The following is a 12317-nucleotide window of genomic DNA, read 5'->3' as shown; positions in this document are numbered from 1 at the left end:
CGCCTGATTTTCCCTATGAAATTTGAGTAAAAACATTCTAAAATATAGTGTACACTTGGACTGCTTTCTGGGGAGATTTTTAAGTAGCTAAAATACCTTTTGTTACTGACCCTGTCCACAGCAGTTAATTGTTTAGCTTCTGTACCGGTACTCCAGGTGGAATATATACAACTGGGTGCATGCTAACAGTATCTATTGCTGTCAATACAACTATGACTATGGATACCTCATACAACCCCACTTCAGATAATCGTAACTATCCCTTCAAGTGCAAATATTCTGTGGCCAGGAATAAGGAAACTGCCTTATTTGGAAGGGATCATATGTAAATACACATTCTATTATTTGTATTTCATGTAATATGCTTCCATGAGGACAAGGAAAGTTAGGAGCAGTGCATCATTACTGATGATTGACAACCAGTGCAACCATGCTTAAACCCTGAGGCAGACAGGAGGTTTCTAAGTGCATAATGGATTATTCAAAAGGGGCAAAGGTTTAACACCTCACATTAGGTCAAATGATAGGACACTGGAAAAACACAAAAACACCTTTGTGCAACGTATGAGGTTGCAAAACAACTCCAGACAGAAAAACAAAATGACAAAACCTGATAATGCAAGACTGGTGAGTGCTGCATGGTGCAGCTGCGGGAACAACAGTTATCCTGTGAAGCAAATGTCACCCAACCCAGCAGAACCAGCTGGGCCTACCTTTCCTTGCACAGCCCCAGGTATTGTTAAGGGTGCAGCTCTCTCCCTCGGGGCAAGAGGCTGGCTCACAGCACATGGTGGCGGTGGCAGAGCAGTTACAGCGCTCAGAGCATCCCTCAGCCCAAGATATCTCTCCAATCTATAGGCAAAAAAAACCAAAACACAACAGTGAGTCACTATTTGTGATCGTTACACAACTGTCCTCTAAAGACAAAGCAAAACAACGACAGAAAAACACAAAGGACTAGGATTTTGTGATTACTCATATCACACACAGAGGTGAGGCATATGCACATTTGGCTAAGACATTAATGAGTCATAATTAACAGTGCATGGACTAAGTGGGGCATGTCACCTGTTGAACTCGACTGTGGCAACATGTTTATAACTGAATCTGCGATGAAGTCACATGTCAATTTGTCAGAACGGCTCACGCCCTTAGTGAATCAAAAGGTCAGTCAAAAGTCAAGTTGCAATTTTCAGTTAGATCACATGCTAAATGTTCTGTTACACAGGATTAAGAAAAATCTCACAGTAACTGGAACTAGTATTTCCAGTCTACCTAATGTTTTACTTCTAAATAATGATTCGGTAATTAATGTCACCAGAGCTCAGAGAAGGCTTCTGCTTTTAGGCCTGACAACTACCCCAGAAAAAACAACACAACTTTTTGTTTCCACCATGAACTCCAGATTCCAGAATGAATTCCATCATTAGACAATTTCTTTGGAGCTCTCTATATCTCCACACCTTGTTCAAGGCATTAGAGAAAGTTAAATCAAAATTTATAAACCGGACGGTGAAATAATGTTTGGGACTGTACTCATAAATTATTTAGACATCAAGATCATCGTACACCATTTTTCTGTAGCAGTACATTTTGTCTCATTTTGTTTTTTAGTCTTAATATATGTGTGTATGCATTAGGGTTGTCCCTGACTAAGGTTTTTTTTTAGGCAAATCAGAATTGGCTGTCCAACACAAATATTCAAGAATTCGTCCTCTTTTTGTCCAGTTCAGTGTGCTGCACTAAAGTCCCATATCAGCCTAAATAGCCAGCAAGACTCCTGTTTTAATACTTATCATCATGTGATGTAAAAACATCAGATTTGCACAGTGTCAGAGAAAGTAAAAGTTCTCCCATAGTTAAGTTATAAAATCAGTGGGGGAGCGTCTTCTCCCCAGGCTGCATCTGCTGAGTCACCCGTGCTCCATGGTCCTTTGTACCATCATCCCCCATCTCTCCAACCAAGTTGGAATAAATCCTTAATTCACAGCATAAAGATAACACCAAACAGTTTTTGGTGTGTTTCATTTGGTTTCTGTTGAATTTGAATGAAGCTCACAATGTTTTTCAAAGAGAGTCTGGTGAGTTTGGCTCAAGCAAGGAAAAAAAAGCTGTTTCTGGTTAAACAAAACACATCTTACTCTTTAGAAAAGGTCTCTCACTTTAACAATCCTTTCCATAATGTTGTCAGACACTAACAACAATTTGAGTCTGACAGTGGCAAAAACAAGCGAGCATCCTCTGCCCTGTGGTGAACTGGCTGCAGCGTGTCATGCTGTTTCTAGCACTTTTTCCACTTCCATCATTTGTGTTTGTTTAGAAACTGTAAAGTTTACAGCTTGTGATGGTGTTACATGGCTTTCTGTATAATAACATCAGCAACAGCTAAAAAACAAGAGCTGAATTTTTTTTCCATCAACAGCTCATTTTGCTTTTTCCTCATCAATTAACCAACAGTTTGTTGTCACAAGTGTGCCAACTAATAAAAAAGTATATTTATGACTCCTTTAATACCTCACTGAAATTCTCCCTGTGTAGTTTTGTAAACTTTTATCCATTTGTATGTGTATAGTTATACATTGTACACACATTTCATTTATTTACTTTTCTATTCCAGTCTTGTCTGTATGGTACTCATGTGCCATCAGGGGTGGAGGGTGGGAGTGTAATTTTAAAGACTGAAGAGGCCATCATTGGGATTTTGATGATCAGACGTGGATAAAACAGTATTATGCTCGTTGGATTCGTTTTTGTTAAAATGATCATTTGGATGTCCATATAGAAGCTGCTGATTCACTGTCATGCTCTAACTTCCAGTACTGAAAAATAAAACTTTGATCACAAAAAACATACATCGATTGCCATGATAAATGGAAAAAGTATTCAGTTGATATAAGCTAAATAATGTGCAGCGACTCACCTCATAGTAGTGCCCCTGGTAGAAGCAGCCACATTTCTCAGCTTTGACGCAGCCGTTTCCACTCTGCATATATCCAGAGTCACATTGACATCCTTCATAACAGGCCCATGGGCAGGGGATATCGGATGAAATACCACAGGACTCAGGACATCCACTGACGCATATATTGTAGTGAGAGTTTTCAGGACATGAGAGCACTGTGGGAGGGGGAAAAAAAAGGGTTCATACACTGTACAACGTCCAACTTGCCTTACATCAATCTGGCACCTTCACTATATAGAGCTTGCCAGAGTACAACAGAAGCATGTGTGCAGGCCTGTATGATTTACATGCACTGGCACAACACTAAAGACTAATGAAACAACACATGTATACACATAAAAAAAAAAAAAAAAAAATCAAGATTAATAATACTCACAGCACTTCTCACCCCTCCATGGTTTGATTTTAGCACCCGAATCCTGGCATGCAAAAGTGTACTCCCTCAAACTATTGCAAAACAAGACTTCATTCCCATTGGACATACACAAGTCATTCACACAGTGCTGAAAGACGGGTTCTGGGTCCACAGTGGAATGGCAGCCACTAAATGGTCCTGCAGGAGCGAGCAGCGTGCCACATAGGTTATCAGATGCAAATTTGGCAGCCATGGTAGAGTTGCACACTGAACAGTCATCACATTCTTCAGAGCAGTTTGTTCCAGGTGGTGAAAGTAACCAGGAAGATGCAAAGATGGAGATATCACTTGTGTGGTTCCTGTTTGGTTTGCGTTTACCATCTGTAACAACGGTGCTGACGTTTCCACACAAACCACACATTCTTCTGTGAGAGGCAGGAATCACTATTTGTATTAGGTTGGGCCCTCCATAAGTGACAACAACCCCGGTGTCGACAACAACACGAGTCAGAGAGCCAGAATGAAGTATTGCAACGTGATCTAGCTGGACAGGAAGACTCCACAAAACATCATCAATCTGGAAGATTTAAATGTCCAAGTTACAATCAAAGAACACTAAACAGTTTATTTGTAAGGGTTAAGGATGCAACAATAAATTTTTAATAATTTTATTATATAAAAGGACTGCTGTTGGCTGGCAATACATTTTTAAATGATGTATGAACAATGCAGCAAAGACAGTTTACTTTGCAAATTTTTGCACATGCATAGGTTATGGCTGGCTAAGTTTATTTTTTAATAAGAGGCAGACACACTGAGTTAAAAAGACAAATGCACATTTTATACTGTTCATTTATATGAACATAAAACACTGCACACACTTTAATAAAGGACTTTTTTTTAAGTTGTCATTGTTGGTTTTTAATATTGCACTTTGGACTTTACCATACCCTGAGTTTTGGTATGATTACATCTACAGGTAAAAAAAAAGATTTGGAATTCACCATTGAAAGATTATGAATCAATGCAAAGAAGTCAGACATTTCAAACCCAATTCAACATTATGATCACCATAAAACTGAACTAATTGATGGTGAAACATGACGTAAACGTGCATCATGTTTATGTTCTAAATTAGACTACCTGGTAAAACTAGCAAGGAGTAACTGTGTAGAAATGCAAAAAAAAAAAAAAAAAATGATTGCATTGTAAGTTCTGAATCAGAACTTAATTGTGAAGTACCAAGCAATTCTCACCCAAGTTACACCCCTGGTAAACGTGCAACCACTTACCTTTACTTTTCCCTGGTGCTCCATCTGCAATGACATGTTCACTCCATGGACTCTGAGGTACAGCTGTCCTTGCTGGATAATAACAGTATGGTCAGACTCTTCCTCATCACAAACCTCGGATAGAACATAACGGCAGCTTCCCATGTTAAAGTCAAAGCTATGTCCATCATAGCTACTGAAGTGTCTGCCACCCATGACTGCACATTTAACAGGTTGCAATGCATGGCATGCCCTGTGGCCATCTTGGATGGCACATTTTGTTCCAGCTGGACATGTGTGGTTCGTACACTGCACTCTCTTGTGGCCCACACAGACGCAGTGCAGCTGACAGTGCTCATCAGGGTAGAAGTCCTCATGGATTTCATGGTAAACACCATCATAAATGCAGCCACACTCAGAGATTGGTACACAGTCCTCTCCACTGTGAAAAAACTGAGGTTTGCAGAAGCAGCCCTCTTTGCATTTCACTGTTAGAGGACTTGGGCTTTCTACACAGTCAGACATCTGACTGGAGCACAGGTGGTATTCACTATTAGGTGGGCAGGAGAGCTCTAAAAAAAGAAAACACATTTCATTCAAAATATTCCATATTTACAGAGGTGGCAAAAGTATTTTACTCAAGTAGAAGTACATATACTGGTACAGTAGAGGTACAGATGCAGCTTTTTTACTCAAGTAAAAAAATATAGGCTCTGATATGTACTTGGTGTTTTAAAGCAAAAAAATGGCCTTTCCAGTTTAGTTTTAATGTGTTCCATGATGACCTTTCATTAGGGAAATGGAACATCACCATGCGTGCTATGTGTTATTGCCCCATATATTTGGGTTAATCTGTCCTGATGGCACACAATGACACATAATACAAATCAATAATTCCCCATAATGTGTTAAGCTAAGAGCCTGTCTCAAAAATGTAAGACAGTAGTGAAAGTACAGGTTTGTTTAAATGTAGGGGGTAAAAGTAAAAAGCTGGAAAAAAAAAAAAAAAAAAACTCAATACTCAAAGACAGATACCTTAAAACTCTTACTTGGGCACAGTGACCAATCATTTGTACTTAACTACTTCCCATGTCTGCATATTTAGCATTACAAAAAACATTTTATACTATGGTTACTTACCACAAAAGTTGGAAGTCCTCCATTTATCCACTATAGCTCCCATTTCTTGACATACAGCAACATAGCTGGACAGAATCAGACACAAGGCAGTCTGGTTACTGGAACAGAGGTCATGAACACAGTTATCATAGAAATCTTGTGGATCAACAATTTTGTGACAGCTCTGGAATGCTCCCTCTGTGTCCAGCAGCCGTCCACAGAAATCTTTTCCCTGATAAAGAGTCATATCTTGTGAAGAACAACCCGAGGTGTTCTGAGGCACATCCACGCATTCCTGTTCACTGCTGATTTGCCAGTATCTAATGGCCTCAGAGAGATCAGAGTTGTCATCAGGCATCAGATCATCTTCTGGATCAGCATTAAAGTTCCCACACAGGCCGCAGAGATTACCAGAGAAGCTCCTCGGCATCTGAACAGTCAGGATGTCAGAGTGGTGCGTCACAACAACACCAAAGTCCGTCTCTATGCACTTTGAGAGCCCAGTCATGTAGAGCTTTACTTTCCCTCGGCTCAACACAGACGGAAGACGTAGAAGCAGACCATTTACCTGAAACAGGTGGAGTGATGTTAAAGTGATTGTTTGGATTATTTTAAGTGGGGTTGTCTGAGGTATCAATAGTCAGCGTATTAGATGTAATAAATGGTGGTCAGCAGCCCCAGTTTGGAGAAGCAGAGAGGGGCACCAGCACAGAAGCTAACAGTAAAAGGTATCTTGGCCACTTAAGGTACACCTAAAAAAAATTAAAATCTTTTAAAAACACTTAAGTCACACAATAATGCAAATAAACGAACAGGTGGAGGCAGCAGTAGACCAACAATTCCTGTGTTCAGTGTGGTAGAATAAAGGATTTTGCCAACAAAGGATGGTTTGGTTGTTTTTTGGCTTAGTTGGTTTGAAGGGAGTGTTATTGGGCTTATATAAACGGTGGTTTCCCAACGTTTATATAAGCCCAATAAAAAGCTGTCTGAAGGCAAAGTAAAGCAGTGAAAATATGCTAAATATAGTGTACATTTAAAAAACATTGATCTTTAAAAAAAACAAAAAACATCAGTTTAAGTGGCTAAAATACCCTTTGAAACTGATCCTGCCGACAGTGGTACATTAGATAGCTTCCTCTCTGCTTCTGCAAACTGGGAATGTGCTGAATGGCATCTATTGTAGATAATACACTGGCTATTGATAAGTACCTCATATAACCCCACATTAACTACCCAAATCGCCTTTTAACAGTTGAGACAGTTTATCCAGATGTCCTATAGCAAATAAATTAACCTACCATAACCCTGTTACTCCAATCACTTGATATCTCAATGGAATAACCGGAGACCACCATTTTAACATGCCGAAAGGAAACATTTGAAGCATCCCGCATCTGGTTCCGGACCTCCACGCTAAAGTCATCCATGTCCCCCCAGGAGGGACAGTGAGAAGTGAGTAGGTAAGTACAGTTGCCATAGACGTTAAAGTTACGTCCATCAAAGGTGGTATAATGAGGATCTCCTTTGGCAATGCACACCCCGGGCCCCTCCATGTGACAGCCCAGGACTCCATTCAGAACCTTGCACACTTTACCGTCCTGACAATGAGACTGAGCACACATAACAGTCTTTGAGTTAGGCTGGCAGATACATTTCTCCTGGCACTGCTTGTCGATCCAGAAGTTCTCCTTGGGAAGATAGTAGGAACCTTCATGAAGACAACCACACTTGCTATATGGCACGCACTTCCCACCACTCAGCAGATACCCTCTGTTGCACTGGCATGATTCCACACAGGGCAGGGTGCAATTATGATGGGCCTCTGGGTTACCACAGGTAGCAGGGCAGGCAGAACCACAGATCTCGTAGTGGCTGTTAATAGGACATGTCTTATCTGTGAAATAAACAACACACTCTTAGCATTTTCCCCCCACCAAACCATGTTATTGTTCTACTTAAAGACAAATTAAAATTAAACTTACAGCACTTGAAAATAGTTCTCCAGTTTTGCACTCTGGCCCCGAGCCTCTGGCACATGTTGGTATAGGTGGTCAAAATCTTGCACATAGAAGACGCAGCTTCATTGAGGCAAAGGTTGTTTACACAACTACGAACAAATGGCTCAGGATCAATATATGAGTGGCAGTCTGCAAACGGTCCATCACTCCTTTGCAGCAGAGTGCATTCAATCACGAAGGAGTTGCCTTTCACGCCAGGAAAAGATTTGGTTTGGCTTTGAGTGCACTCTTGACACGAGACAGCACCACCGCAATCCTCAATACAGGAACCTGCGTCACTGTTTACCACCCATGGGAGGGTAAAATCCTTGGTCTGGGTCTCAACAGTGCCATTAGAGGCAATTACTCCATCTGAAGAGCTGTGATTAGCATTTCCACACAAACCACACAGGAGTCCAAACAGCTCTGGTGCAGCTTCAACCTGGAGATGGTGCTTCCAGTCATACTGCAGAGAAAGGCCAATGGCAGTGTCTAAAACAACGCTGGAGCCACTTGGATAAAAGTTCAGGGAGCCATTTCCCAGGCTGAGGGGCAGGTTCCTCTTCTGTCCATTAATCTATGAATTTAAATGCAAATGCAAGAACAGACAACAGACATCAATGTTTTAAGAGCTACAAAAAGTGTATGTTTGATTAAATAAGTTCAGTGCACTCACCCTAACATGATTTTTGTCATCTTTAACTATGGAGATATTATAGTCCTGGACGCTTATCTGCACCATGTGGATGCTGGAGACAGTGGCACTGTTCAAATATGCTCTGGCTATATTAATCTGCAGTGGAACCGAAGCATTTAAGCCCATGCAGGTAGTCTGAACTAAAGTGTAGTTACAGTTTCCCTGTAGGACAAAATCTCTTCCATCAAAGGTGCGGTAATAAGAGTCACCCCATGCAGAGCATATTTTAGTTTTCACAGAACAGAATGGTTTTCCATCTTTGATAGAGCACTTCCGTTTGTGACCACAATGCAACTCTTCACAAGAAGCTGAAACAGAAAGACAAGTTAAGTGTACATGTAAGTGTAACCACAAAATGCTCAACATGTAATGCAAAGTCATTCAGCCTTAAAGAACAATTCATCTTCAAACTCAAAAACACGTTTGTACTATTGAACTATCCATCTAGATTGTTCTGGTTTGAGTTGTTACGTTTTTAAGCTATATTGGACATAAAAACACCTGCTTTATCTCCATTATAATGGAACTTGATGACACTTGGCTGGTTGTGCACAAAGCACCAACAACAAAAAAAAAAAGTAAAATGCAACACCAGTGTCTCTTTCCAGGAAACATGACCCAGTTAGTCAAGACAATCCACAGACCTTGCTGTGAGCAGTTTCATGTAGGAACTACTTTATTTCTTGAACAAAGAAAGCAGTTCCTACATCCCTACAAACACAGTATGTCCCCACAGCATTGCGATTGTGATGTATCATTTATGACATATTGATGTTCCTGCAAAACTACAGTTACGTTACCATTAATTATGGTGCTGCTATACTGTTGAACCATTACAACATAAACGGTATTCTCTGGTATTTTTGCACCATCTGCCCAACTTCCTCTGCATGACGTTTTCTGTATTTATAAAACGGCTTTGCTACAATGTGGCTAAAATGTCACAACATCTCCAAAGTGGTGGAAATCTTGGGGCAACATACCAGCAATGTTTAAAATAACATGCTGGTGAAAACAGACTGGAATTTCATGACACAAAAATTACATTGCAACCACGTTCCCGCAAGGACTTTGAGATATCCAACAGCGATGTCACTTTCCAGAAATCCTGACCTGGTTACTGAAGATAATTCACAGACCTTGTTGTCAGCAGTTACATCCTGACCAACACAAATTGTATGTTTTGGCACCACAAGCCAAGTGCAATTTAGTGCCATTTTATTTGAGAGCAGGAAGACATCTCTATGGTTGATATGTCCAAAACTCAGAAACTCACACAAAAAATATCTAGATGGATAAATAGCACTACAGGTAAGAGGATTTGGGGGTGAACTGTCCCTTTAGTACATACATTTCTCACATGCTGCTGGATATAGTTGCCTGCTCATGGTACTCAGATAAAGTCCCACATCTGTGTTGGCATTAGGAAAACTGGGCTCTGCATTATCAGGCAGCTGAGTAAACTTGGGCTTCTGGGAGATTTTAACACCAGACTTAGAATCTCCTGCTTGAGTGTTGTTATCTTGCTCCTTGCTTATATCATCTGAATCAAACATAGGTACAGCCTGGCAGATCTCATCAACAGATGGCAGCACTGTTAGAGTTGAAGGATGCTGTGCATTGTCAGGTCTCAAGTAAACAAGCTGAAGAGGACTGTCACTTGTAATGTGGATTTTATCTGATGTCAAAAGAGGGATGACCTTCATAATGCCACCGACAAGAGACACATTCTCCTGTGCGGTGCTGGTGGTTATGTCCACGTCAGAGTCAGTAGTAGTCATTGCCATCAGGAAGCTTGTTGAACTCATTCCTGTGTTTACCAAGGGAGGTATAACATAATCAAAACTCCAGTGAGAGACTGGTTTCAGTGCAGCAAATCCATACAAGCAATCTCCAGGTGTGTGTTTGGAGCAGGTGAAACCAACCACGACACCTACAGCTTCTTGGGAGGTCAGCTCTGAGCCAGAGAAGCTGGAGTTGCTCTGGAGGTAAACACTCTGCAGGCTCCCTATATGCAACTTAAGAACAGTACCACTGGGGTACATACTGCCTTTAAAGTGCACGTCTCCTGAGAGGAAGATATCAATTGATGTCTCACGGTCTGAGCTCGTGATCACCATCTGGCTGACAGCAGTCTGGTTAGGGAAGTAGTCAGGAGTAACAGGATAGTAGTGGGTCCCCCAGGAGGATTCATCGTGAAGGAGGCTGTGGTCACAACCAGTGTGGGTACAGAATGAGGCAAGTACTGTCACAGGCCATGTAGATCTCACACTGAGAAGGTGGAAGGAGTTATCACTGGATATTCCCACAGACAGCGGTAGGTGAATCCTCTTTGACTGGCTAGCGGAGAGGAAGATGAGTTGCTTGAAGCCGCTTTCCAGAACCTTCACGGTGACTGAGGTCCAAACACCGGTGGCTGTGATGGTTACTTGATGGCTAACATTTGCTGTCAGGTCATTATGAGGGGGGAACATCATCAGAAACTTCTTACCAGGCCTGGCCCCGGACAGGCCTGCAGAGGAGGATGTAAAATTGAGTTTAACTTCTTAGTCAATATAAACCATTTCAATACACTCCCACATCACAACTGCAGCACTGTTAAAAGAAAATAAAACAAAACAAGAAAACAAAGAATTTAGTGGAATCAACTAATCTTACACTAACACTAATATACAAGTATTATTCAAGTTAATTAAACTTAAGCGAAATCTAATATATTTACTCCAATAAAATGGCCATGATATGTCAGAGATTAAAGAAATATGCTAAATGGAAACACTGGCTTCTCTGAAAACAACTTCACTGCCGTGGAGTCCTCTGAAATATCTATTCCAGTTTGTAACTTGTATTATTGTTTGACTATTTCACATTTGAGTTCAAATTTATACAGAATGTTTGCTGGATGAGTTAGCATCTGTTAAGGAGTTGTAAGAAATTGTTAATCTTTTAGAAGAAGTAGATGTTTATAGTTAAACAATGAAACAGTTAAGTTGAGCAGTAAAGGCAGGTAGTCTCTTTTCTCCAACTCCTCAGTGTGTATTTTCAGAGCAGTGGGCTTTTATTTTCAGGATAACAAGCTTACCTTTACCTTGACAGACAATTTAAATTACAATGCTGTGTTCAAGTCTGGAGAGGAGGGGGCAGGGGGAAAACAAGGTGCTTCAACCATAGACTGTATATTAAATAGGGATTCAACTTATTTGCTATACTGTCTATGGCTCCAACTCGCTATCTGGATTCCACAATTTACTTTTGAACGCACAATTGCTACGTATTGCTCCTTTAAAAATTTTGGTATTTCTTCAGTAACACTTCATAACTTCTAAACATGAGTTCTTCTAAGTCTCTTTCAAGTATTTTGTCTTGAAATGAGATGAATGTACTGTACAAAGTTCAATCAACTCATTAAGTTCCTAAAGAAATATTTGGAATATTAGTAAACTACATCATTGAGTTAAAGTTCTCCTGAGACTTTTTTTTTTTATAGTTTGAAGAAAACATATGATGGAAAATGAAATCCATAACCCCTTATACTTAAGTTCACATACTTTCACATACTTTCTTTGTGTCAATGCTGGAAAAAAGTAGCTCCAACAGGAACAGCTAGAAGTTCTTTGTGGGAATTTTTTCCTCAAGCACAACTGACTAAATGAGTTTATTTGACTAGAAAAGTTTATTTTGGATAATTGTCTTCTCAAAGTCAGTTAACTTGAAATTTTAAGGAAGCCTGGACACCAACTTTTTTAAAAATTAAAATAGTTTTTTCCCTTACAGTGAGGAAATGTGCATCAAGAGTAAACAATAGAAAATGACTTCCGGATTGGCTACTCTGACAGCAGTTGACAATTTTAATACAGTAAACAATAGACTTGAAGCGAAGTGATAATATCTGAGGGCATTGAGCAAGTTTTCCAGT

General features: G+C 40.3%; 1 protein-coding gene across 1 annotated transcript in view; it reads right to left on the bottom strand.

Annotated features, from left to right (window-relative positions):
* The window catches only part of LOC146321347 (IgGFc-binding protein-like), a 30400-nt gene that overhangs the window by 16626 nt on the left and 1457 nt on the right, over positions 1-12317 (bottom strand). Inside the window, exons 2-11 of the mRNA XM_084726461.1 lie at positions 9753-10913; positions 8994-8999; positions 8381-8709; positions 7690-8281; positions 7006-7601; positions 5729-6275; positions 4610-5160; positions 3339-3894; positions 2921-3117; positions 714-852 (exon numbers count right to left, since the gene is read on the bottom strand). Of these exons, the coding sequence (XP_084582587.1) occupies positions 714-852; positions 2921-3117; positions 3339-3894; positions 4610-5160; positions 5729-6275; positions 7006-7601; positions 7690-8281; positions 8381-8709; positions 8994-8999; positions 9753-10913 (4674 nt within the window). The remainder of the gene's footprint in view (positions 1-713; positions 853-2920; positions 3118-3338; positions 3895-4609; positions 5161-5728; positions 6276-7005; positions 7602-7689; positions 8282-8380; positions 8710-8993; positions 9000-9752; positions 10914-12317) is intronic.

This window comes from Lutjanus erythropterus, chromosome 9, assembly GCF_056507025.1.
Source record: "Lutjanus erythropterus isolate fLutEry1 chromosome 9, fLutEry1.hap2, whole genome shotgun sequence".
NCBI lineage: Eukaryota > Metazoa > Chordata > Actinopteri > Lutjaniformes > Lutjanidae > Lutjanus > Lutjanus erythropterus.
The sequence above is the reverse complement of the archived record's forward strand: the minus strand, read 5'-3'. Positions and strand labels throughout refer to the sequence as shown.